The sequence below is a fragment of the Macrobrachium rosenbergii genome, chromosome 39, assembly GCF_040412425.1.
Source record: "Macrobrachium rosenbergii isolate ZJJX-2024 chromosome 39, ASM4041242v1, whole genome shotgun sequence".
Lineage (NCBI taxonomy): Eukaryota > Metazoa > Arthropoda > Malacostraca > Decapoda > Palaemonidae > Macrobrachium > Macrobrachium rosenbergii.
The window spans coordinates 22,012,613-22,037,080 of NC_089779.1; the positions used below are offsets into that span (position 1 = coordinate 22,012,613).

Consider the following 24,468-nt stretch of genomic DNA (forward strand, 5'->3'; position numbering starts at 1 on the left):
ATTACAGCCTCACAGGGATGTGGGTCATCACGAATACGGTTTGCTGGTAATGATTCAACAGATTCAACCCTTACCATCAAAGTTGATGTCATCGGACAGCATAACGACTCGGGCACACCACAGCCCATCATCAAGGCACTGCAAGCTGCAGGTCACATGACAAAAGACCTGCTGTCCTTGAACAAATGAGCCAAGAACTTGCATTCTAAGTGCAATTTCTCCTCAATAATGGGACTGGCCAGAAGATTCTTCACAGGCAAAAACTGCACACCTGGAAAAATAATTAAGCAGTTCACAACCATGTTGAAAGGAATGAATCTGTCGAAGAAAAAAAAAAAGATAAACAGTGATACAGAAAATACTCTTCAAATCATTAATATTGTAACAATATGTGAATGTTGTGATCTAGATTTTATAAGTAATCAGTGTATGAATATTATTGGGTTCGCTGTCTAAGTTTGAGTTATATCTGTTGTTCATGTTTTGGCAAGTCACGTGACCAGAACAGCATTCGCATCTCGCCCGCTCTCCAAAATGTTGGCTCGTCAACACTTGTATCACAAATTGGTAACTTGTTTAATAAACTAATGTTAACTACCCTCAGCGGTTCTTAGCCACGTAAAATAAGTCTAATCCTTCGGGCCAGCCCTAGGAGAGCTGTTAATCAGCTCGGTGGTCTGGTAAGACTAAGGTATATTTAACTTTTATCATTAAGAACCCGTAACATGGTGTCAGGAGTGGTTCTTATCTACATATAAGCTGGATTAAGGAAGAAGTGAGGGTAAGTGACGACTTACAAGTTACCGGACCAGTTTGTTGACGTACTAGGCTAAGCCGTTAGCCGACATGGGTTAATGTTTTTCTTTTCATCAAAGTTAAGGTAGTTTTGTACCATAAAGATGAATATACAGTTAACCCCACCAAGTCCTATGGACTTTAGTGCAAGTACTGATGTAGCCCTCAAATGGGAGAAATTTAAAGAAGCTTTTGCTAACTATGAAATTGCCATAGGCTTAGACAAGGAAGCTGACAGACGAAGGGTAGCAACTTTCTTGCATGTCATAGGAGAGTTAGGGGTTGAGAAATATAATATATTGTCTTGGGATCAAGATGGAGATAAATATAAGATAGATAAGGTTTTGAAGAAATTTGATGTAGAATGCAGTCCCAGATCAAATATAATTATGGAAAGATATAAATTTCTCAAGCGAAAACAAGAATCTAATGAAAGTTGTGACCAATTCATAACTCAGTTAAGAATTTTATGCAAAACTTGTAATTATGATAATGAAGAAGAAATGATCAGGGATCAATTCATCCTTAATTTACATGATGATAAGGCCAGGGAGAAATTATTGGATCATGTGCAGATGGATACAAAACCAATGACCTTAGAAAGGGCTGTGAATTTTGTAAAAAATTATGAAATGCGAGTTCAGCAAAAGCAACAAATGACTAGTAGCAATACTGAAGAAGAAGAAGTTAATGTCGTTGGGAAGAAGAAAAATAAGTACACAAATCCTCGAAATAAGCCTAAGTCCAGTAATGCCAAAGAAATAAAAGATTGCAGATATTGTGGCAGAACCCATAAAATTAGGATGTGTCCAGCATATGGCCAAGTGTGTGCCAAATGTAAGAGAAGAAATCATTATGCGAAACAGTGTAAAACTAATTGGAACTGAAAAAGTGAAAGCTTGTGAAGAGAATGAAGACAGTGATAGTGATTTTCAGCAAATTAGCACAATAAATGAATCGATAGGAAACATTTCTATGTCTCATGAGAGAAAACAGTATGTAACCATGATGGTAAATCAGAAAGAAATAAATTTTCAAATTGATTCGGGTGCTACATGCAATGTTTTGAGTGTTAAAGAATTGAAGCATTTGATTGGTAGTGATAAGGTAGATACTTATGATAGCATCAAACTGAAAGTGTTTAATAATAAAATGATCAAATCTATTGGAATTAAAACTCTAATGTGTGAAAGAAAAGGAAAACCGTATAAAGTTAAATTTTATGTAGTGAAGGAGAATGTTTCTTCTGTAATAGGTTATGAGGATGGACAGAGACTGAAATTGATAAGAATTCTCGTGAATGATAACCCTAGTGCTAAGCAAGAAATAAATGATGTTTCTTCAAAAGTGTTAGATAAAAAGAAGATTATTTCTGATTTTCCTGATTTATTTGAAGGTTTGGGAGAATTAGGACCTCCATGTAAGATAAATATTGATAATACAGTGTCACCAGTGATCCACGCTCCAAGAAAAGTTCCTTTTGCCTTTAAGAAAAAATTGAAGAAGCAGTTAAGTAGTATGGAAGGTACCATTATTGAAAAGGTCTCGGAACCTACAAATTGGGTTTCTAGCATGGTTTTAGTAACAAAACCTAATTCAGATTTAAGGATTTGTTTAGATCCAACAGATCTGAACAAAGCTGTCAGGAGACCCCATTATCCACTTCCAACAATTGAAGAAATTTTACCGAGATTGGGTAAAGCTAAAATATTTTCAGTTCTTGATGCAAAGAATGGGTTTTGGCAAGTGCAGCTTGACAAAGAGTCAAGTTATTTGACTACATTTAATACGCCTTTCGCTAGATATAAATGGAAGAGAATGCCTTTTGGCATATCATCGGCACCAGAAGAGTACCAGAGACGAATGCATGATGCCTTACGTAATTTAGATGGCATAGAAGTAATTGCAGACGATATCCTAGTTTATGGCCAAGGTGATACTGATCAGGAAGCTTTGGAAAACCATGATAAGAACCTATTAGCTTTATTGCAAAGATGCCGACAAGAAAACATCAAGTTAAATCAAGAGAAGATGAAACTGCATGTGACAGAAGTTAAGTACATCGTACATTTGCTGACAAAGGATGGTGTTCGTCCAGATCCAAAGAAAATTGAAGCTACTATTTGTCTAAAAGCGCCAAGTGATGTTAAATCATTGAAAAGATTTTTAGGGATGGTTAATTATCTTTCAAAGTTTTTACCAAGGTTGTCAGAAATAACTCAGTCATTAAGAAATCTGGAAAAGAAAAATGTTGAATGGCAGTGGAACTCTTCTCATGATGAAGCATTCTCCAAGATTAAGAAACTGATTGTTGAAGCGCCTTGTTTGAAATATTTTGACAGTAATTGTAATGTGTCTTTACAGTGTGATGCTTCAATGTCAGGATTAGGTGCTGTCCTAATGCAAAATGGTCACCCAGTGGCCTATGCTTCTAAATCGTTAACTGAAACAGAACAGCGATATGCACAAATAGAAAAAGAGATGTTAGCCATTGTTTTTGCAGCGTTACATTTTGATCAATATCTTCATGGCAAAGACGTTATTGTAGAAACTGACCACAAATCTTTGGAAAGTATTTTTAAGAAACCATTACTGAAATGTCCTAAGAGGTTACAGAGCATGTTATTGCAGTTGCAGAAGTTTAATTTGAATGTTAAGTATAAACCAAATAGTAAAATGTATATAGCAGATACATTGAGTAGAGATTTTTTGTCGAATACATTTTCGGGTACTGATAAATCTGATGTAATTGCATTATTTGAAGAGGTTAGTAATGTAAATATGACAGAACATGTTGCTGTGACAAATGAAAGACTTGAGGACATTAGACAAAAGACCATAAGTGATGTTGCATTGCAAACGTTAAAAGAAACAATTCTAAAAGGTTGGCCCACTCATTGCAAAGAGGTTCCTGAAATCATAAGATCTTTTTTTAAATTTAGGGATGAACTTACTGTTGATAATGATATCATTTTTAGAGGTAATTGCATTGTTGTCCCATCATGTTTAAGGTCTTACATGCTGAAACAAATTCATTATGCTCACAATGGGATTGATGCTACTGTTAGGTATGGTAGAGATGTGTTGTTCTGGCCTGGCATGGGTGTAGATATTAAGAATTATGTTTCGTCTTGTGTGGTGTGTAATAAGTAATGGTAGTAGACAAACCAAGGAATCCTTAAATTCACATGATTTTCCTTCTAGGCCGTGGTCTAAAATTGGAATGGATATTTTTAGTGTTGGTAATTGTAACTATTTGATTTTGGTAGATTATTATTCATCATATTTTGAAATAAATTCATTGGAAAACATGTTAGCATCAAATGTTGTAAGCAAGGTCAGGAGTCATTTTTCACGTTATGGTATACCAGACATTGTAGTAAGTGACTGTGGCTCACATTTACATTAATCGAATTTCAAAATTTTGTAAAGAAATGGTCATTTAAACATGTAAAATCTTCTCCTTACCACCACCAGTCAAATGGCAAAGCTAAAAATGCAGTAAAAATCATGAAACATTTGTTCAAAAAATCAAAGGAGGATGGCCATGATCCAATATTAGCACTTCTTGAATGGAGAAATACTCCAACTGAAGGGTTTAACTCTTCACCTGCTCAAAGATTTTTTGGTAGAAGAACTCGAAGTCAGTTGTCTATAACAGAAATTTTACTCAAACCCAAGATTGTTGATAGGGTACCAGAAATTCAAACTAAGAAATTGATTAGGCAAGCTAAATATTATAATAGATCATGTAAGAATTTAGTTTCATTAAAACCAGGTGATGTCATCCGTGTACAGCCAGTTCCAGAAAAAAAGAAATGGAAGAAAGGCAAGGTAATAAAAGAGGTTCCAAAAAGGAAATACAAAATAGAAGTAGAAGGCAAAGTATATTTTAGAAATCGCAAATTTCTGAGGAAGACATCAGAGACAGTAACTGATAATTATGTTGATCCTGATATTGAAATTGAAACTGATGTAAATACAAATGAAGTTGCAAATGAATCTTGTGTACATCCTCAGGCTGATAACTTAGAATCACAAAGAACCAGAAGTGGTCGTGTTGTAAGGAAACCTCAATATCTTCAGGGTTATTTGTAATAAGTTTAGAAAGCCAACTAGGTAAGTAGGCTTAGATGTATTTTGCAGGGACCATTTATGTAGAAGAAAAGTTCTTCCAAATTTTGTTGAGATAATGTAAAAGAAGGGAGATATAACAATATGTGAATGTTGTGATCTAGATTTTATAAGTAATCAGTGTATGAATATTATTGGGTACGCTGTCTAAGTTTGAGTCATATCTGTTATTTATGTTTTGGCAAGTCACGTGACCAGAAAAGCAATTGCATTTGCCCGCTCTTCAAAATGTTGGCTCGTCAACACTGTATCACAAATTGGTAACCTGTTTAATAAACTAATGTTAACTACCCTCAGCTTATCATTAAGAACCCATAACAGGTTCATCGGGCCAAGACTTAGTTGCCGTTCGGGTCCGTTAATGGCTTCCAGGAACCACTCCGGGAGTCACCACTGCGAGAGAGGTGCGAAATAATGAGCTGGAAGACAAGTACTGCTAGTTTATTGTTGTTGTTGTTTTAGATTTAGCTGGCCTTGTGCCAGCACGGGCTCTTGCTCCTAGAGCAGCCTGTAAAAGTTTATTGATGAAGCGATCCGCTTATAAAGCGGCCTGCGGACATCTGCGTATAATGCAGAGACCGCGGGTACAAAGATTTACAGGTGACCTGAGGTCAAACTATTTCTCTACAAAAACAGGACAGGTACTGTACATACAGAAAACATAATGATTAACAATGTCTGGTCTCTTACAAAAGTACTCTGTTACATATACATAATGCATGGTCACTTGAACAGACAATAAAATATACTTCTTCATTTTAACATGCTTTTTCCCATTTTTTATATGGGGTAAGCATGATGCCTTCTTTTTGAAGGAATTTGATTTGGCGCTGCGGTAGGCCGTAGCCTTGATCGGCTGCCCTGCCTGACATCGCTTAGACCCCGGTAACGATGTGTACGTGTATCGTACCAATCCTCAGCTCCCTTTCTCCCAGCAGCGAGGAGAGCTGGGCGGTTAGGTCGACAGTTCGAGACGAGTGAGGTGTCTGTTATGTTTTTAGAAGATGTTGGAGTGGCTTTGTTTGTGTGTGTATTAGTCTGTAACACCCATTTGCTTTCAGCAAACCTATCCGTTGATTACATACGTAATCCTGGGGTGTCTACACGGATAGCAAAGTGTCCGCCTTCTCTGACCAGTCGGCTGCGGATATGAACCCGCGCCACGGACCTCTATGAAGAACAGACAATAAAATATACAATTCACAAAAATAATAATAATATGTGTTCGGCCGACCCAGGTCGAATGTGAAGGCACCACAGAAAATGGGATGTTAATTACAGAGAACGCGTTGAGCGGGGACTTTACAAGCCAATCTCACAAACTCTATTTTTTGGACAAGAGATTCCTCACTAAAAGGTCTTTTCTTATATTTCTATCTCTCCCATCATCTCGTCACTTTTTTGTCCGTCACAGTGGTCACCTTCAATAAAATTTCGTAAAAATGGCCACACAGCGTTTTACATAATTCTGCTGACAGAGACAAACAACAAGTCCACCGGAATTGAACTCGCGGTCTCGTTTACACAGACATCACTGTCACCCAACCCAGGCTTTCCTGAGTTCAGCTATTTTTAGGGAATGAATGTCATCAGCTGTATGACTACACTTTGAAACAACAACGGGTTCGTGGCGTGAGCCGCGTGATATGCGTCATTCTGTTTCACGGAGGCCAAAAGCACACGTGGACAGGATATTGTGATGACAATGAAACAAGACCAGGAGCCAGTGTCGCCAGATAATTAAAAAAGAAATCTGAAATCTTTAAAGAATCTTCAGAAATCTGTAGCTATGAAATAAAATCTTTAAAAAATCTACAGGGTGCGCTGTTTAGGGTATTCATAAACAGGGGTTTCGCGTATTTGTACATAATTAGGGTGAAATTTGGACAAATTAAATACCATTCATTCAATACTATTATTATATTCCGAACACAACCAAAATAATATCGGGAAGTTCCCCAAGTCGCTACAAATAGCAAAAATTAAGGCAGTATACGAGTCGTTTTACTCTATTAAACATGTTAAAAACAAAACTGATTACCGGTAATTCCTATGGACTACAAAATATGAGAATTAAAGAGGTTACTTTGCTTACATAAGTATGTCCAACTCAAATCAATGTTTCCCACAAGACAACAAACTTATAATTCCTACATTTCTTGGTTGCCATATTCACTGCTTTTTGGCTTCCTTACATTTTATCGCAAATCGTATGTTACCGGTAACTTAAAACATCATATATTTCTTATCATTTGTTTTGTAATGAACAAACTAGTAAGTGCTTTAGTAGGATAACATATTTCTTTATTTATTTTTCATTCTGTTTAATAGTAGGAAAAATTCTTTCAACTGTAGATTTTTAGTGGGGTAAACTTAAAGTTCGATAAACTTGGAACATTAATGTATTGTCCATTTGCCTGACTGATGCTACTTGACTCCAGAACAGTTATGGTGTCATATCAGGGTTAACATCAAGTTTTAGAAGGAAATTACTAAACAACCCCAACTCTGTGCCAATAACCTGAACATCAGACTTACTTCGTAGCCAAAAGAGGACACCCGATGCATTAAGGGAAGTAATTCTTTTTCCAATTATGTCTGAACCAAAAGGAAGGCTTTTGTAAATCTGAGAGACAGCTTTCATAAAACAATTCCAAACTGTTTAGCTAAAATGTTTTAATTCTTATGTATCATATAGAGCCCATTTCTTAGGCCAATCCTTACTTTGAGTACAAAGTACATTTCCTCCAACGGTTTGAAGTTTTCAGGCTCCATAATCTTTATTTTCTTTAGTGGTGTCTAATCAACAAAAGCCTTACTGAGATGGTATTTTAAAATTGTTTCACGTGCTGAAACAACAGACATTTGTAAAATGTTTACCTGAGGTGATTCTGATTGCATTTGTTTGTTTACGTTACTGAAAGCTGGCGAAACAAAGTCTATAAATAACAGATGTAATTTGGTTATATGGTTGCTTAGTCTCTGCCAAATAGACTCCAGAATTGTAAGCTTGTCAACCAGAACAGCATTCGTAATATAAAGTGTTAATGCACTGCGGCCATAAACAGCGCCGAAGCATAAGCAGTAAAATTGCTTGCTACACCTGACATGTCAACTGTCCTCCAAAGACATTTACGTTTAAGTCTGGAATTATGTACACATAAGGCCCAATACTTTAAAATGTTTTACAATTTCGCAGGTCAGTTTCAGGAATTAGAGAGGAGAGAGGTAAAAAGCTGCAGATTTCACCTATTTTAGGTGAAACCTGCTAAATATTCTGTAGATTTCAGATTTATCTACAGATCTGGCAACAATGCAGGAGCCAGCCTGATTTTCTGCCATCTGCCACGGTTTAATGTAATTGTTTTAGTGTAATTGTTGGAAAACCACAAAATTGCAAAGCATTTCATGTGCAGTTATGCTATTTGAAAAATTGAATTATACTGTTCAAAATGTTGAACAATGTTTTTTATTTTGTAAAGATTTATAGATGTAAATTCATTTCACTTAACATTTTCATCCCCATTTTTTCTCCCTGTTTTATATTCTCATTTATGACTATTACTTTAAATAGATATAAGACAAATTTTGTTGTTGAAGAAACTGAAGAAAGCACTGGTGTTTTTTGTTATTTATTATCAGCACATACAAGCAGACACAAGAGGTCACCTTCCTTCAAATATGTATTTTCTGCTTCACATGGGTTCTCTTTTTGTGCAGCTTTTTCATTTTTTTTTTAAATTTCTTCTCCCTTAGATAACTAGTGGCCTCTCTTCACATTACTGAATCAGTTTTCCCAAAATTTTCACAAATCAGCAACCCCTTCCTTTCCGCACACCTTTCCTTTACCTAAACCTCAGTAAAAACCAATTCACCGGCGTCACCCGGACAGGCAGTGTTGCTTCTTTTAGCTGAATTAATGTCTAGATTTTTTTAGACAACTAAGCTTCTACATCGATCCTCATCTTTTTCTATATCCAAAGAAACGCATCATAAGATACTTGTGGTGAAATATTATGCATTTCACAACCTTGTTGGGCCTCTGGGCTCCAAAAACCACGTTGTCTTTCCCGATTGCACATAAAGCCGGACGAATGTGTAAAGTCACCTACAGAGCCGTCAGCAGAGTCTCCATTGAACGTGTCATTCGCTAAGTCTCCGCTGAGCAAGTTTTCTATGGTGGCGTCCCATTTTCTTCGCATATACAATTGGTCACGCCTAACGTGCCAGGTCACGCGATTTTAATCATTTAAACTATGTATGTATTCGTTCACCTGTTGTCAATTGTGTATCTTGTATTTCTTCGTTCACAGGCATCAAGATTATATCCATATTTGAATTCTGTCTGTTTTTATGTTGTAAAGTGTACTTGCTTGCTGTATATTATTGTTAATTATTATCGACTGCAGGTCACTCTCGATCTCATTGTCTGTCGCGGCACGGCGCCAGTCTGCCGCTATATAAACTGCCTGGATCTTGAATAAAGCAGCAGTCCTTTTTTACCTGCTCGTTTTTTTTGCACCTCTTACAGTGGTGACCCCGGAGTCCTGGAGCCATTAGCGGACCTATACGGTGACTCAGTCTTGGCTCCATTAACTCACTCACGCCCTTAGCGGACTAACAACGGCGCTGTAACCAGCGTTTGGGCGTGCTGACTCTCGTCGGCAAAATCACCAGTGTCATTTACAGACTCACACGGCGCGCTTCCAAGTGCGTTTTGATGCGAGTAGCCCACTCCAGTAAGAGGGCAAAGAGCGAGCATGGACGCGGACATCCCCTCCCTCGTGCAATTAACCATGAACCTCGCGGATTCAGATGTCTACCTTCCTCCCATCTCACCCGCGCCTGCCCCCGCGCCGAGGCTCTCACGCTCCTCCACACCCATGCCCGCGCCCCACACACTCCCCGGCCCGGTAACACAGTCATGGGCTGCCCTATCCGTAAAGCTGCCGCCGTTCACACAGGGGAACCCAAAGACGTGGCTGTACAGGGTTGACAGCCAATTCAGGATAGCGGACCTTACCAACGAAGTGCTGCAGGCTGACACAGTCCTTAACGCCCTGCCGGAGGAAGTATATAGGAAACTCGTCCCGCGAGTGTCTGCTGCATGCCCCCCTCACATACCACATCCTGAAGAAGGCCCTCCTCGAGATGTGCTCCCTACCAATCGGCGAGTGGGCAGCCCACGCCATCGACCTTGCCGTCAACCCGCGGCAGGATCTGAACACGGTGGAGTCATGGGGCATGATCGAGGACCTGCTCTCACTCCCAGACTTCGACAGCAGCAAAAAGCAGCAGGAAATAAGCCTGTCGCGGGAGATCTACCTTCGCCAGCTCCTCCCGGAGGTCTGCACCCAGATTCCTCAACCCTACACCATGCCCCTCGACGTCCTCATCCAAACGGTACAGCACCTGACGGACTGCATGACGGCAATGAAGCTGTTAACAGCACCCACACCACCAGTGAACTCCATCCAGCAGGAAGAAGGCGCGGAGCAGGAAGTCAACGTCGTCACCAGGAGGCGCCCACCGCCCCACAACAAGTGGAGTTCCCCGGGCCTGTGCCACTACCACAAGCGGTTTGGCAAAGATGCCCGGAACTCCTTGCTGCCCTGTTCATTTGCCCGTTCAAAAAAACGGGGGAGGCAGCGGCCAGCAGGACAGACCGCCATGGCAGCCGAAAAACCCAGGGGCCCAGAATCACTAGGCTTCAATGTCTGCGACACCGTCTCCGGCAGGATGATGCTGGTCGACACGGGGGCCATTAGATTGATCTTCCCAGCATCCAAGGAGGACCTCAAGCAGGAACCGGATCCGGCTACCTTCCTGACGGCTGCCAACGGATCCCCCATCCTCTCCTATGGCACCAGGCCCCTGTCAATCTCCATCCTTGGCCGGAGTTATTCCTGGGACTTCGTCATCGCGGACATAGGGACCCTGCTCCTGGGTGCTGACTTCCTTGTGCACTTCGGGCTGGCAGTTAACGTTGGGCGGAAGCGCCTCCTTGACACTGACTCCTGCTGGTCCCTCTCGTTGGCAACGGGACCCAAGGCACCCACCATCTGCTCCGTTGCCCCCCACCAGCATGCACAGCTGCTGACGGAGTTTCCGGACGTGTTCAGGCCCGAGCTCCGCCAAGTCCCCGGGGCACCAGCCAAACATGGCATATACCATCATATAATAACTAAGGGCCCCCTACACATGCGAAGTTCCGGAGGCTTCCCCCACGGCGCCTTCAAGAGGCCAAAAATGCATTCGCAGAAATGGAGCGAATGGGAATCTGCAAAAAGGCCTCCAGTCCATGGGCCTCCCCGCTCCACATGGTGTAGAAACCGGACGGCTCCTGGAGACCCTGCGGCGACTACAGGCGTCTTAACATCGCAACGGAGCCTGATCACTATCCCCTGCCGAACATGCAGGACCTCACGGCCTCCTTTCACGGGGCCAAAATATTCACTAAATTAGACCTTCTAAAATCATATTTTCAGGTACCTGTCGCACCAGAGGATATACCAAAGACCGCCATCATCACGCCTTTCGGGTCCTACGGTTTGCCTTCTCCACCTTTCGCCTGAGGAATGCCGGGGTGACCTTCCAGCGGCTCATGGACAGCATCCTCGGGGACCTGAAGTTCTGCGTCTGCTACGTAGATGATATCCTCATATTTTCCAGGTCCCACAGTGAGCACCAGAAACACATCCGGGCAGCTGCAGGAGAACGGCCTTGTCGTGCGTTTCCACAAGTGCACCTTCGGCATCCAGAAAGCTGACTTCCTAGGTCACGAGATATCCCCGGCAGGTGTCCGCCCGCTCACATCCAAGGTCGCAGCCGTCACCAGGTTCCCCACCCCCACCTCTGTCAAGGTCGTCCAGGAGTTCATCGGGATGGTGAACTACTACAGGCGGTTCATCTCCGGGATCGCGCACACCACGGCCCCCCTGACGGAAGTTTTCAAAGGCCAAGCAAAGTCCCTGTCGTGGGGACCCAGCCAGCAGCAGGCCTTCTTCCTGACGAAGGCCGCCCTCGCCGAGGCAACCGCCTTGGCACACCAGGATCCCAGCGCCCCCCTCCAGCTGACGACAGACGCCAGCAACGTCGCCTGTGGTGCTGTCCTTGAGCAGGTCATCAACGGCGTTCCCCAGCCCATCGCCTTCTTCAGCAAGAAGTTCAGCCCCGCAGAGGCCCGCTACAGCATCTTCGACAGGGAACTCTGCGCAGTGTACCGTACAGTCTGGCACTTCAAGTTCCTCCTGGAAAGGACATCCTTCACAATCTTCATGGACCACCAGCCATTGGTTCACGCCTTCACTAAGCAGGGGGACGCATGGTCTTCCAGGCAGCAGCAACACCTCTCAGCCATCGCTGAATTCACCTGCTCCGTCAGGTACCTCCCCGGCAAGAAAAATCCTGTGGCAGATGCCCTCTCCAGAGTCGAAATGAACGCGGTGCAGCTCGGGGTAAACTATGAAGACCTCGCCAGGGAACAGATCGCGAACCCAGAAACCCCAGCCTACCACACTGCCGTCACGTCCCTTAAGTGGAGGGACTTGCCCCTCACCCCCGTGGGCCCAAGTCTCCTCTGCAACATCAGTACTGGCCAGCCCCGCTCCTTGGTTACAGCCTCCCGCCGCCGCCAGGTATTCGACATCATTCACGGCCTCTCACATCCCTCTGGCAGGACAACGGCCAAGCTGCTATCAAAGAAGTTCGCCTGGCACGGAGTGCAGAAAGATGCCAGGTCCTGGGTGAAACAGTGCCTGCAGTGCCAAACCAGCAAGGTGGGACGTCACACAGTCCGGGGTAGGCGGGTTCCCGCAGCCACAGCGGCACTTCGGCCACATCCACATCGACGTCGTCGGGCCCCTTCCCCCATCAGGTGGGTCCAGACATCTCCTGACGGTGGTAGATCGCTCAATGAGGTGGCCTGAAGCCACACCACTGATGCAAAAAGCCACCGCCAGCGCCTGTGCCGAGGCCCTGCTTTCCAGTTGGGTCAGCCGCTTCAGCGTCCCGGACCACATCACAAATGACAGGGGCCCCGCTTTCCTGTCCAAGTTATGGTCTGCCCTGGCTTGGCTGCTAGGGACAATGCATCACACCACCACGGCTTACTATCCGGTGGCCAATGGCCTGGTCGAGCGGTTTCACAGGTCCCTGAAGGCTTCTCTCATGGCCCACTGCACCGCCGAGGATTGGAAATATCAGCTGGCGTGGGTCCTCCTCGGTTTGAGAACCACCCCCAGGGCCGACAGCACCCCGTCCGCAGTTGAGAAAACCTACGGCGAGTCCCTCGTGGTCCCGGGCGAACTTGTGACAGAAGGTCGCCACAACCCGTCAGTGCAGAGGCTCCGCGATGTGGTCGGCAAGTTCGCCCCCTGCAAGCGTACATACACCGACAGGTTGGCCACTTTCACACCGCTGGGGCTGGCATCCACCACTCATGTTTTCGTCAGGGATGACGCTGTCCGCCAGCCACTGACCAGGACCTACAGGGGCCCCTTCCGCATGCTGCAGAGGAATAACAAGGCGTTCCTGCTTGCACTTTCCGGGAGGAACGATTGGGTTTCAATAGACTGGGTAAAGCCCGCCCTCCTGGAGGAAGACACAGACATCACTGCAGCACACCCCCTGCCCGGCCACCCTTCGCCGCAACCGGGCCCCCGCAAGCAGCGGGCGTGCGGCCGCCCCAGAAAGAGGCCGCCCTCACCCGCAGTCAGGCAGCCTCACGCACAGAGTGCTCCCCCATTGTCCTCATGCAGCTGCGGCACCCTTCAGCGCCCCAGCAGATATGCAGACTGATCAGACATGTCCCACGTCTTGGGGGGGGGGAGTATTTGTAAAGTCACCTACAGAGCCGTCAGCGGAGTCTCCATTGAATGTGTCATTCGCCAAGTCTCTGCTGAGCAAGTTTTCTATGGTGGCATCCCATTTTCTTCGCCTATACAATTGGTCACGCCTAACATGCCAGGTCACGTGATTTCAATCATTTAAACTACGTATGTATTCGTTCACCTGTTGTCAATTGTGTATCTTGTATTTCTTCGTTCACAGGCATCAAGATTATATCCATATTTGAATTCTGTCTGTTTTTATGTTGTAAAGTGTACTTGCTCGCTGTATATTATTGTTAATTATTATCGACCGCAGGTCACTATCGATCTCATTGTCTATCACGGCACGGCGCCAGTCTGCTGCTATATAAACTGCCTGGATCTTGAATAAAGCAGCAGTTCTCTTTTACCTGCTCGTTTTTTTTGCACCTCTTACAAATGTACCTCGATCCCGACTGGTCAGCGCTGGTGCGTGACAGGACGTGTTCAGTTGGCAGGAAAGTAGCAATTACGCATCACTGAATGCTAATTAATGAAGCAGCTGTGAGGGTGAATCTCATTTTTACTAAGTAACGTCATCAGTAATAAGTATGTGAAATTTGAGCTTTGTTGGATAAGGCACTCTAACACACAAATTGGCACAGCTGGAGAACTTTCCCGCCCTCAATAAGCTGTAGGTCCCGTTGTTAGGTAACCAATTGGTTCTTAGCCACGTAAAATAAGTCTAATCCTTCGGGCCAGCCCTAGGAGAGCTGTTAATCAGCTCAGTGGTCTGGTTAAACTAAGGTATACTTAACTTTTCTGTGAGCGTCTATGTAAAAGGGCAGCCGGCTCAGATAGCTGTCTTATGGGCTGCTCTAGGAGTAGGAGCCCGTGCTGGCACAAGGCCAGCTAAATCTAAAACAAAAACAACAGGGCATCATAGAGATAACTTGCAAAAAGTGTCAGCACTACGAGGTTCTTTGTTATATCACCCATCCTATGATACAGCAAGTAAGGTAGGATAAGTAATTGAATTCTGTAAATGTGTCCACCAAGGTTTAATTGTAAGTTATTTCAAACCGGAAGTAAATATTTAAAGTGAATTTCTTTTCTATTCAAGCGTAGTAATTGACATTCTGAATAACTTAATGAAGTCTGTGTAGGCTTCACGTATGCTGTGTAATTCGTTTTACTATTTGTGATATTATTTAGCCAAGAGAATTCCATTGTGATTATGCATCCATTAGTGATGAGTATTTATATGTAAATAATTGTGTAAATAAAGTAGCTTATAAGTCAACATTTTAGAAACTTGTCTCATCGAACCTTCCCTAGATTGTAGACGTTCTCATCATCCTTTGCAATCCTATAGCTAATAACATCAGCAAGAAACAGTGCGTTGTGATTAGATTGCACAACATTTTTGGTCCTTCAAACCGAATTGCCAGGATGAGAGCGATCTTCAATGGTTGTGCTAGTGAGACTATAGTACAGGGTGGGACAAATCAAATGCCCGAGTTTTGATAGGCTATTAGGAAAAGTAAAACAATATTTACAGAATTATTTGTTGTTTTATTTGAATCAGTATACAATGCCGTTTGTGTGATCACTTTTTGAAGATGCCATCAGGAAGATGGTGGCCATCTGTAGCGATGCACTGTTGAAGGTGATGTCTGAAGTTTTCATCTGCTCTTCGGCACATCTCAAGGGGTATTGCAGCAATTTCCTCCCGAATTCGCATCTTCAATTCTTCCAAATTGTGTGGCCGACATCTTCCTGTGGGGATATCTGAAGGAGAAAGTGTTCAGAAGTCGGCCACACAATTTGGAAGAATTGAAGATGCGAATTCGGGAGGAAATTGCTGCAATACCCCTTGAGATGTGCCAAAGAGCAGCCGAAAACTTCAGACATCGCCTTCAACAGTGCATCGCTACAGATGGCCACCATCTTCCTGATGCCATCTTCAAAAAGTGATCACACAAACGGCATTGTATACTGATTCAAATAAAACAACAAATAATTCTGTAAGTATTGTTTTACTTTTCCTAATAGCCTATCAAAACTCGGGCATTTGATTTGCCCCACCCTGTATTTTAATGTGTTAGGCTGAAATCGAGTTAATTAGAGAACCTGGTGGACTAGTGAGTCACTTTGAGTCTGATATCCTACCCTTTTGGAGACACAGATATAATTTAGTAATTTGTACATAGGCAGTAATGATTTAACAAATAATCCAGTGCTTGATGTTTGGAAATGTTATTGTACCTTGGTAGGGCCCTTAAGACAGATTGCAATTACTGTTGCCCTATGCAATGCAGTAATTAGAACATACGAAGAAACGAACCGTTTCAACATTAATCCTGAACAATACGGTGCTGATGTGAAAGACTTTAATGCTTGTTTGAGAATGTATTGTGCTAGACGTAGCAGATATTAGGTTAGGCATTTACCGATGAATGCATGGGTGTACTGACGTAACCAGACAGCTGATAAATGTTCATTTCATCTATAGTGTAAGAAGTGAGTTTGCCAATTACTTCGCAAAACTCATGCGTGATGAACAAGCCCGTCAAACAGTAGAGTAAAAAGCTGAAATTCTAGCCTTGGTCTGTCATTTTGTTTTGTTTGAAAACATAGTTTTATTGCAATATACATTTCTATTCCTATACAGATTAAAGTAGTCACACCCTCCTCTTTACACATTGGTAACGTAACTCAGTCACCCTTCTTCCACCAAAATGACGAACCACACAGAACCTAAGTTCTTTACTGCTGTAACTAACCTGCTATGAGACACTTTAGACTAAGCACACCGAGACCTCGTCGAGTCTCATAGCCTGCCTGTATATGAAGAAACACTTAATAGAGTAAAAGCGGATGAGAAAGTACTTAAAGATGCGTTAAGTCCAGTCATTAGTAACTAATGACCCCAATGTTGAAAGTGAAGTTAAGAAAGTCTTAGACTGTGCTTGTAAGGCTATAACCTTGATCATTGACAGAATAAGTTCCCTATCGAACTCTGTTCGACCCAAGAAAGAACTGCCACAACTTAAGGAGATTCCCTTGCCCACCTTCAGTGGGGAGAGAAGCGAGTATAACAATTTCATAGATTTGTGTGATGTGCTAGTTCATGACCAACCTGATCTAGGCGACGTGACTAGATTCACTTATCTAACTGGATCGTTGAAAGGAGAGCCCCTCAGGCTGATTAGCAGCCTGAGTATAACTGCACATAACTATGCCATAGCAAGAAAGCTGTTGAAAGAGAGCTATGGTGACACGCACCAAGCGTTGGTCATGTTGCACCGTAAGTTAGCTGATTTACCCGTGCCTAAATGTAATCATCAGGATTTGTGGAAGTTCAGAGTTGAAGTTGCTGCCCTTACCGAACAAATTCAGCGGCTTAGCGGGACAGCATTGGATCATGGTATGTTACTTAGCCTATTGTGTCAGAAACTATCAAAAGGTGACGTGTACTGTCGCATTACTGATCATCTGAGAAAGTGTGACTTTAATCTTGATAAAATGTATTCTGCTATCGATTACATAATTCGCTCATGTGAGAATGATGCCCTCCAGAAGGGAAAGGATCTTTCAGCTGATGTTCAAACTGAAACTGTACGCTTGAGCACCTCATGCTCCGAGAATTGCCCATTCTGTAACTGTAATCACACAGCGTATTAATGTACCAAAATTTCCAGTGCTGCTGCCAAAAGGCGCCAACTCGTACTCAGTCGCAGATATTTTAATTGCTTAGCTCCAGGACATGCGAGTCATCAATGCCCCAGTAGACAAACTTGTAAACTCTGTAATGAAAGGCATCACCACTCATTTGTGAAGGGAGTGGCAGCAATAGATTGTCTCACAATGTGTTCTCGGGGAATTGTTCTAACCATACACACCTGAGTCCGTCCCACCAAACAATCGTCCAACCAGTAGTCCAACACCGAAAAACTGTCACAGTCACCCCTGGATCCTCCCAAGGAAAATGTGTGAATCGAACTCGATCAACTGTTGTAGCCAGTTCCGATCGTAGTGATCAAAGTAAAGGTAAAGTAAATGAAAAACCTTCCACCAGTATGAAGACTGTAAAAAACGAACCAACTGCTGAATTACCCACCACCTTGTTACCCACCGCTACAGTAGTTATGTATAATCAGAAACAACCAGTTACTACCAGGATGTTTTTGGATACTAGTAGCCAGAAGAGCTTTATTTCAACATCATTGGCTCGTAAATTGAATTGAAAGTAATAAGAAAGGTAAATTTAAATTTAGCACCCTTTGCTTCTCAATCAGTCATGGGAGAATACGAGGTAGTTGGTGGTAGAATCCATCTGGGAAAATGCTTGGCTAGAGTAAAGTTAGTTGTTCATGATCATGTTGATACCCCCATTCATAATTTGGGATTAGTAAACGTTAAAAAACAACTGGAGGGTAAGGGATACACATTAGCTGATAGTAAAGTGAAAAGTGATTTGTTGAAAGACATCAATCTTCTCATTGGAGCAGATTATTTTGGTTATTTTGTGACTGGAATGGAAAGGATAGATGGCATGAATTTGTTCTTTACTCATAATGGCGTAGGCCTCTACAGGAAAACACCGCAATGGGCACTGCAGGGTGTCGTGAAATCAAATGTGTGCACATTGAGAGTCCAGAGAATCATAGAAAATGAATGTGATGTAGATTGTTGGTGGAGACTGGACACCCTTGGTATTTCCCCTGACGAACAATTCACCGAGTCAGAGAAAACTGCGATGATACAGGTGCAACAGAGCGTAGTGAAGACGCGATTGGGTTATAAGGTTAGCTTACCTTTCAAAGGGATGCAACGTCTGACTAACAATTACTGTAATGCTGCCGCACAGCTTAGTGCTTTGGAAAAGCAGTTTCAGAAGGATCCTGGGTATAGAGAGTCGTACCAGCTAGTCCTTGATACTTATTTGAGCTCAGGCTTCATTGAAGAAGTTTCTGACCCCCAAAACTATGGATATTTTATGCCTCACTTTGGCGTGAAGAAAGAGAGTAGCACAACTCCGTTGCGCATTGTTTTTAATGCATCTTCTAAGCGTAAGGGCAAATTGTCCCTGAATGACTGCCTGTATGCTGGCCTGAATTTGGTCGAGCTTCTGTATGACCTATTGTTGAGGTTCCGATCGAATCCCTATGCTGTCATTAGTGATATCAGTAAGGCCTTCCTCTGAGTCCTACTACACCCCGCAGATCGTAAGTACGTAAGATTCCTTTGGCAACAGGAGCCTGGTAAAACGGCAACTTATGCCTTCTGAGTGGTGGTTCTTGGTGTCACCACCAGTTCGTACCTTCTGCAACAGGTGTTACACATATCTAAGGGACAATGGGAGAGGAGAGCTGATGAAGTCATTTTATGTGGACAACTTTTTGAAAGTTTATGATTCAGTGCCTGAGATGAAAGCCAAGTGCAAGCAGGTGAAAGAGTTGTTGACAGACGCAGGTATGCCCTTAACAGGTTGGGCAAGTAATGTGGTGGAGTTTGATGAGGAAGTGAAAGCTGGTGAACCAAATGTGGTGACTGTTAGGTAAGAAGTGGGATAGAAGTAAGGATGTGCTAAGTCAGAAGGGCGGAAAGAAGACGGATGAGTCTATGAGGGATGGAAAACTCATGAAACGTAAGTTACTTTCATTGCTTGTGTCGAGTTTTGACCCGTTAGGATTGGTTAGTCCAGTGTTTGTGAAAGGAAAGCTGTTGTTGCAGGATTTGTGGGAAGAAGGTGTTGAATGGGATGAGGTGCTGTCGCTGGAGAGGCAACGTCAAGCTCAGGAGATACTCGAGCAGTTTGAGTTAGTGGAAGTTTTGGAGTTTGAGAGAGGAGTGATCGTGAGACTGAGAGAGCTCCATGTCTTTGCAGAAGCCTCCAGTAAGGCTTATGGAGCAGTAGTGTATGTTAGAGATGCATTAGGAAATAGTCAGCTACTTACTTCTAGGATGCAAGTTACGCTGCATAAGCAAATTAAGTTGTCGATTACCAAATTGGAATTGTTAGCTTTAATGGTAGCTTTCAGGTTAGCTGGTCACCTGTTTGGATTGTGGAATTTTGCTTGTGTGGCCGTGTGGACCGATAGTTTGGTTGCCAAAACTTGAGTAGAGACGAAAGAATCCAACCGTAATTGTTTCATTCCTAATCGAGTAGGTGAGATCCTATTCCTACAGAGATGGCATGAGATCCAGTTGAAGTATGTCCCCACCAAGTTAAATCCAGCTGACATCCTCACGCAAGGCATGAACACCAAAGATCTGATGCAGCGCGAACTGTGGCGAAATGGCCCCCACTTTTTACGTGCAACATGTCCTGTAGACACGCCCCCTCAACCCTGTAAGACAACGATAGAAGATGAGTCGTGCCTGACAGCTGCAGTCAGGGAACTGAAAGATGAAGGCGAACTTGCAGAGCCGGGAGAACTATGGCACGAGAGGGGAGTAAGGTTTTGTTTACTTATATGTTAAATGTAATGCGAAATGTATTGAAATATGTTCATTCAGAAGCTGACCCCTTTCTCAAACTTGTCTTTTTAGAATCGGGAATGAAAGTTCCCAGTTACTTAAGTAACTTTGTAAAGCAGTTGAACTTAACTATCTGTAATCACATCATTTACACCTGGTCCAGGATTGCTGGTGCCAGCTAAGAGTCAATTAGTTAAATTATATCTTAATCATTTGCATGCAACACACGCCCATTGTTGTGTCAATGTATTAATTGTACTTTTCTGCCAGGAATGCTGGACACCTGGATTGAGAACTTTAGCTAAGGGTGTGATCCAAGATGCAGTGTGTGTAAAATGACCTTCCAACCTCCGCTATGACTCCCACCGCCTCTGCAACTTCCTGCTGCAAGAACCACCTTGAACAGACCCTTCGAACGTGTGGGATTGGACCACACTGGACCTATCAAGACTGACACCAGAGTGGTTTACTTACTGCTGTTTATTTGGACATCTGCGACATGTTGAAAGCAGACATGTTTATACTTATGCTAAGAAGATTCGCAGCATTACATGGTGTGCCCTTGAGAATATATAGCGACAATGCCACCACCTTCAGGGCAGCAGACACCTTCCTCAGGGAAATCTATCATCAAGAGGAGACCCAGCAATACCTGCGGAATACAGGTATTAGATGGCACTTCCAAACCCCCCGTTCTCCTTGGAAGGGAGGCTTCTTCGAGAGAATGATTGGTGTGGTAAAACGCACCTTAGAGACGACACTCCGCAGGAACATCTTTCACCCAGAGCAGGTTCGAAAGTTGGTAAAGGGAGCAGAGGCTGTTATCAGCAACCGCCCCCTGATGTACTTGGGTGATGAGAGAGACGACGGAGTCATTACACCTTCTCACCTTATACGAGGGGATTTGCTTCGACCTCTGCCACCCGTTACACCCCACGAAGGGATGTGGGACACCCTAACAACAAAACAACTTCGTCATCGTTATTTTTGTCTGACAGCTGCCCTCAGCGGATTCAAGGATTATTGGAGAGATGGCTACTTACGGGTGCTACTGGAGCGCCATGATTCAAGGGAAGCAGCAGTTATGCCTCTTAAGGAAGGCAATATCGTCCTGATCAAGATTGAATACAGAAAATGCAGAGATTGGCCACTTGGGAGGGTCCTTATGGTGTATACTGACCCCCAGGGTGTGGAGCGATCAGCCAAGGTCCTTTATGAAGGAGAGGAGCACCTGTGCGCAATTAATCACACTGTTCCCCTAGAAATGTCCGAAGAAGAAGAAGACGACCCGATCGATTTAAGTGTGTGTGATAGTCGAGAGACAGAGGGACTTGTTGGGAATGTGTTTGATGTCGCAAGTGATGACAATAGCGAGCTTGCCGAAGAGCAAGCACAGGGATGTGAAGGGGAAGGTACTGAGCGAGCCAGGCTGCACAGAAAAGCAGCCCTCGCACAGCGAGAAAGAATGGCTCAGTGGATGCAGGAAGGGAAAGTGTAGAACAGAAAAAAATTGTGAGTGAGGTGAACTATACACAAGTGTGAGTCGTAAGGGAGCCTTGAAGGAGCATATAGTAAGTAGTGAGTACTAAGCGAGTTCCTGATGAATCGGTACTCTGAGTGCAGGGCTACAGTGAAGAATGTACAGTGTTCATGGATGATGTAAACTCATCACTAATGATTATATTTGTTACTTTTTTTGCAATTGAAATGATGACCATGTCAGGTGTTGAGTGTTTTAGTAAGGCAAGGTAGTGCTTTATTGAAGAATGCCTCAACAGGATTGAGGCAGTTGAGTTAATATTTGTCATTACGTAGATCAAGAGTGGCCACTCAAACTTTTTTTTATTGCTGTTTGTTGTCACATTTGACCCAGATACAACAGGGCCTTGTTGGAGTTGGGCCAAACATGAAAACCCCCCTTTTTTTCTTTTCTTCTTTGAGAGTTGGTAGTTAAGTATATAGATTTAATGCCTGTCATATGAGCCCTCCACTTTGTAGGTGGGAGGATATGGTGAAAAATTATGCATTTCACCACCTTGTTGGGCCCCTGGGCGCCAAAAACCACGTTGTCTTTCCCAATTGCACATAAAGCCAGACGAACGTACCTCGATCCCGTCTGGTCAGCGCTGGTGCATGACGGGACGTGTCCAGTTGGCGGGAAAGTAGCAATTATGCATCATTGAATGCTAATTAACGAAGCACCTGTGAGGGTGAATCTCATATTTTCTAAGTAATGTCATCAGTAATAAGTAAGTATGTGAAATTTGGGCCTTGTTGGATAAGGCATTCTGATACACAAATTGGCACAGCTGGAGAACTTTCCCGCCCTCTGTGAGCGTCTATATAAAGGGCAGCCGGCTCAGATGGCTGGCTCTCCAATCCAGGATATCATAGAGATAACTTGCAAAGAGTGTAAGCACTATGAAGTTCTTTGTTATATCACCCATCCTATGGTACAGCAAGTAAGGTAGGATAAGTAATTGAATTCTGTAAATGTGTCCACCGAGGTTTAATTGTAAGTTATTTCAAATCGGTAGTAAATATTTAAAGTGAATTTCTTTTCTATTCAAGCGTGGTAATTGACATTCTGAATAACGTAATGAAATCTGTGTAGGCTTCATGTGTGCTGTGTAATTCGTTTTACTATTTGTGGTATTATTTAGCTAAGAGAATTCCATTGTGATTATGCATCCATTAGTGATGAGTATTTATATGTAAATAATTGTGTAAATAAAGTAGTTTATAAGTCAACATTTTAGAAACTGTTGTCTCATCGAACCTTCCCCAGATTGTAGACGTTCTCATCATCCTTTGCAATCCTATAGCTAATAACATCAAGAAGAAACAGTGAGTTTGGATTAGATTTCACAACAATACTGGTCACGTTATGCTCACATAACTTCAACCCTCAAAGAGCTCTCTTTTTGTTTCCGCCCAAGACTACAGAAGAATTTAATGCAACTACTTGATGTTGCAAGAGGCTTCATTTTAATTTTCAGTTCCTACTAATGTATCCGGGATCTTTATTGCATTATAATATATCCAACTTACCCTGGTAGGCATGAAAAATCGCCTCATCCAAAATCCTCTACAATATCAACGAAAATCTTGAACATTCTCCTAGTCCCACCATGACCAACCCCGAAGTTGAGGTTCTGGCTCTGGGCCTGGGCCAGGACAGGAATTTACCAATGCAAGTGATTACAAATGACTGCACAGTATCATTCAAGGTTAAAACAAAACTTGATAACAGGACTGTTACTTGTCACGAAGCAAATCACACATAAAGTGCGGCGTAATTCAACCCTATAGGTGCTTAACTGACTGGAGAAAACTAATTTAGACAACCTAGGGACGATTTTCACTAGACATTTCTGACAAGTGTGCTTGAAAATGTGCACTCGAGTTGGAATTCTATAACTACATGAAAACAATTATGAGGTGTTGGTAAATTTTGTACTTGTTCTCAGCATATTCTGGGGAGCAAACTTTTGCTATTGGATTTTCGTTAACATTAACAATAATGATATCTACAACCATATACAAACATGTAAGTAATGGAAATAAAAGATAAAATGACAGTTTATGAAAAACATCTGCCCCACTCCTGTCTACTGGTTAAGTGATTTTGAAAGGCCAAGATGGCCGAACCACACCGTCATTGGAAGCCAATCAGTCCACCTAATGGCTTCTCCATTAACAAGAACTGATTATATATATATATATATATATATATATATATATATATATATATATATATATATATATATATATATACTTACTGTCTTTCAACGTATACTGCAAGAAAGAATATAACACCGAGATGTGTGAAAGACTTAAACAATGGCACTATACGCCCACAAGCATGTTAACTGGTTGGAACGAGGATGAATAAACACTGATGGAGCCAAGATACAAAAAAGATATTAGAGAACAGACTAGAGTTCACGGCTCCCACAATGTTTATTGAGTTGGGCGGAGCGCTAAAATATGTGAATTGTCTGTTTGAACATAAATTCTCGTAAGGCTATTTCTCTGCAATGAACTAATAACTGCCCACACGAATAAGCAGAGAACAGTACAGTAGATTCTTTTCTCGGATAGTGCGCAAAATTTCTTGAAACACTTAAGCTACGCAAGGAATCCCTTAGATATGCATCTTGTGTGTATCTAACTTTCTTGCAGCGAACAGAGAGAGAGAGAGAGAGAGAGAGAGAGAGAGAGAGAGAGAGAGAGAGAGAGA

General features: G+C 42.8%; 6 protein-coding genes across 6 annotated transcripts; all 6 read left to right on the forward strand.

The window, feature by feature from the left end:
- Nucleotides 1-899: 899 nt before the first annotated feature.
- LOC136825829 (uncharacterized) lies at nucleotides 900-1,682 on the forward strand. Its single transcript, XM_067082784.1, has one exon. It carries the CDS (start codon nucleotides 900-902, stop codon nucleotides 1,680-1,682), a length of 783 nt encoding a protein of 260 aa, XP_066938885.1.
- A 2,623-nt stretch (nucleotides 1,683-4,305) lies between these two features.
- On the forward strand, nucleotides 4,306-4,893 carry LOC136825830 (uncharacterized). Its single transcript, XM_067082785.1, has one exon. The coding sequence runs from the start codon at nucleotides 4,306-4,308 to the stop codon at nucleotides 4,891-4,893; it is 588 nt and encodes a 195-aa protein (XP_066938886.1).
- A 7,950-nt stretch (nucleotides 4,894-12,843) lies between these two features.
- On the forward strand, nucleotides 12,844-13,728 carry LOC136825831 (uncharacterized). Its single transcript, XM_067082786.1, has one exon. The coding sequence runs from the start codon at nucleotides 12,844-12,846 to the stop codon at nucleotides 13,726-13,728; it is 885 nt and encodes a 294-aa protein (XP_066938887.1).
- Nucleotides 13,729-18,042: 4,314 nt separating this feature from the next.
- Nucleotides 18,043-18,948, forward strand: LOC136825832 (uncharacterized). Its single transcript, XM_067082788.1, has one exon. It carries the CDS (start codon nucleotides 18,043-18,045, stop codon nucleotides 18,946-18,948), a length of 906 nt encoding a protein of 301 aa, XP_066938889.1.
- Nucleotides 18,949-19,367: 419 nt separating this feature from the next.
- Nucleotides 19,368-19,865, forward strand: LOC136825833 (uncharacterized). Its single transcript, XM_067082789.1, has one exon. The coding sequence runs from the start codon at nucleotides 19,368-19,370 to the stop codon at nucleotides 19,863-19,865; it is 498 nt and encodes a 165-aa protein (XP_066938890.1).
- Nucleotides 19,866-20,724: 859 nt separating this feature from the next.
- LOC136825834 (uncharacterized) lies at nucleotides 20,725-21,723 on the forward strand. Its single transcript, XM_067082790.1, has one exon. The coding sequence runs from the start codon at nucleotides 20,725-20,727 to the stop codon at nucleotides 21,721-21,723; it is 999 nt and encodes a 332-aa protein (XP_066938891.1).
- The last annotated feature ends 2,745 nt before the right edge of the window (nucleotides 21,724-24,468 follow it).

What these genes read in the sequence shown, in the direction of transcription:
- LOC136825831 (XM_067082786.1), top strand. Translation starts at nt 12,844, where the DNA reads ATGAGGTGGCCTGAAGCCACACCACTGATGCAAAAAGCCACCGCCAGC.
- LOC136825832 (XM_067082788.1), top strand. Translation starts at nt 18,043, where the DNA reads ATGGGAGAATACGAGGTAGTTGGTGGTAGAATCCATCTGGGAAAATGC.
- LOC136825830 (XM_067082785.1), top strand. Translation starts at nt 4,306, where the DNA reads ATGAAACATTTGTTCAAAAAATCAAAGGAGGATGGCCATGATCCAATA.
- LOC136825829 (XM_067082784.1), top strand. Translation starts at nt 900, where the DNA reads ATGAATATACAGTTAACCCCACCAAGTCCTATGGACTTTAGTGCAAGT.
- LOC136825833 (XM_067082789.1), top strand. Translation starts at nt 19,368, where the DNA reads ATGAGGGATGGAAAACTCATGAAACGTAAGTTACTTTCATTGCTTGTG.
- LOC136825834 (XM_067082790.1), top strand. Translation starts at nt 20,725, where the DNA reads ATGTTGAAAGCAGACATGTTTATACTTATGCTAAGAAGATTCGCAGCA.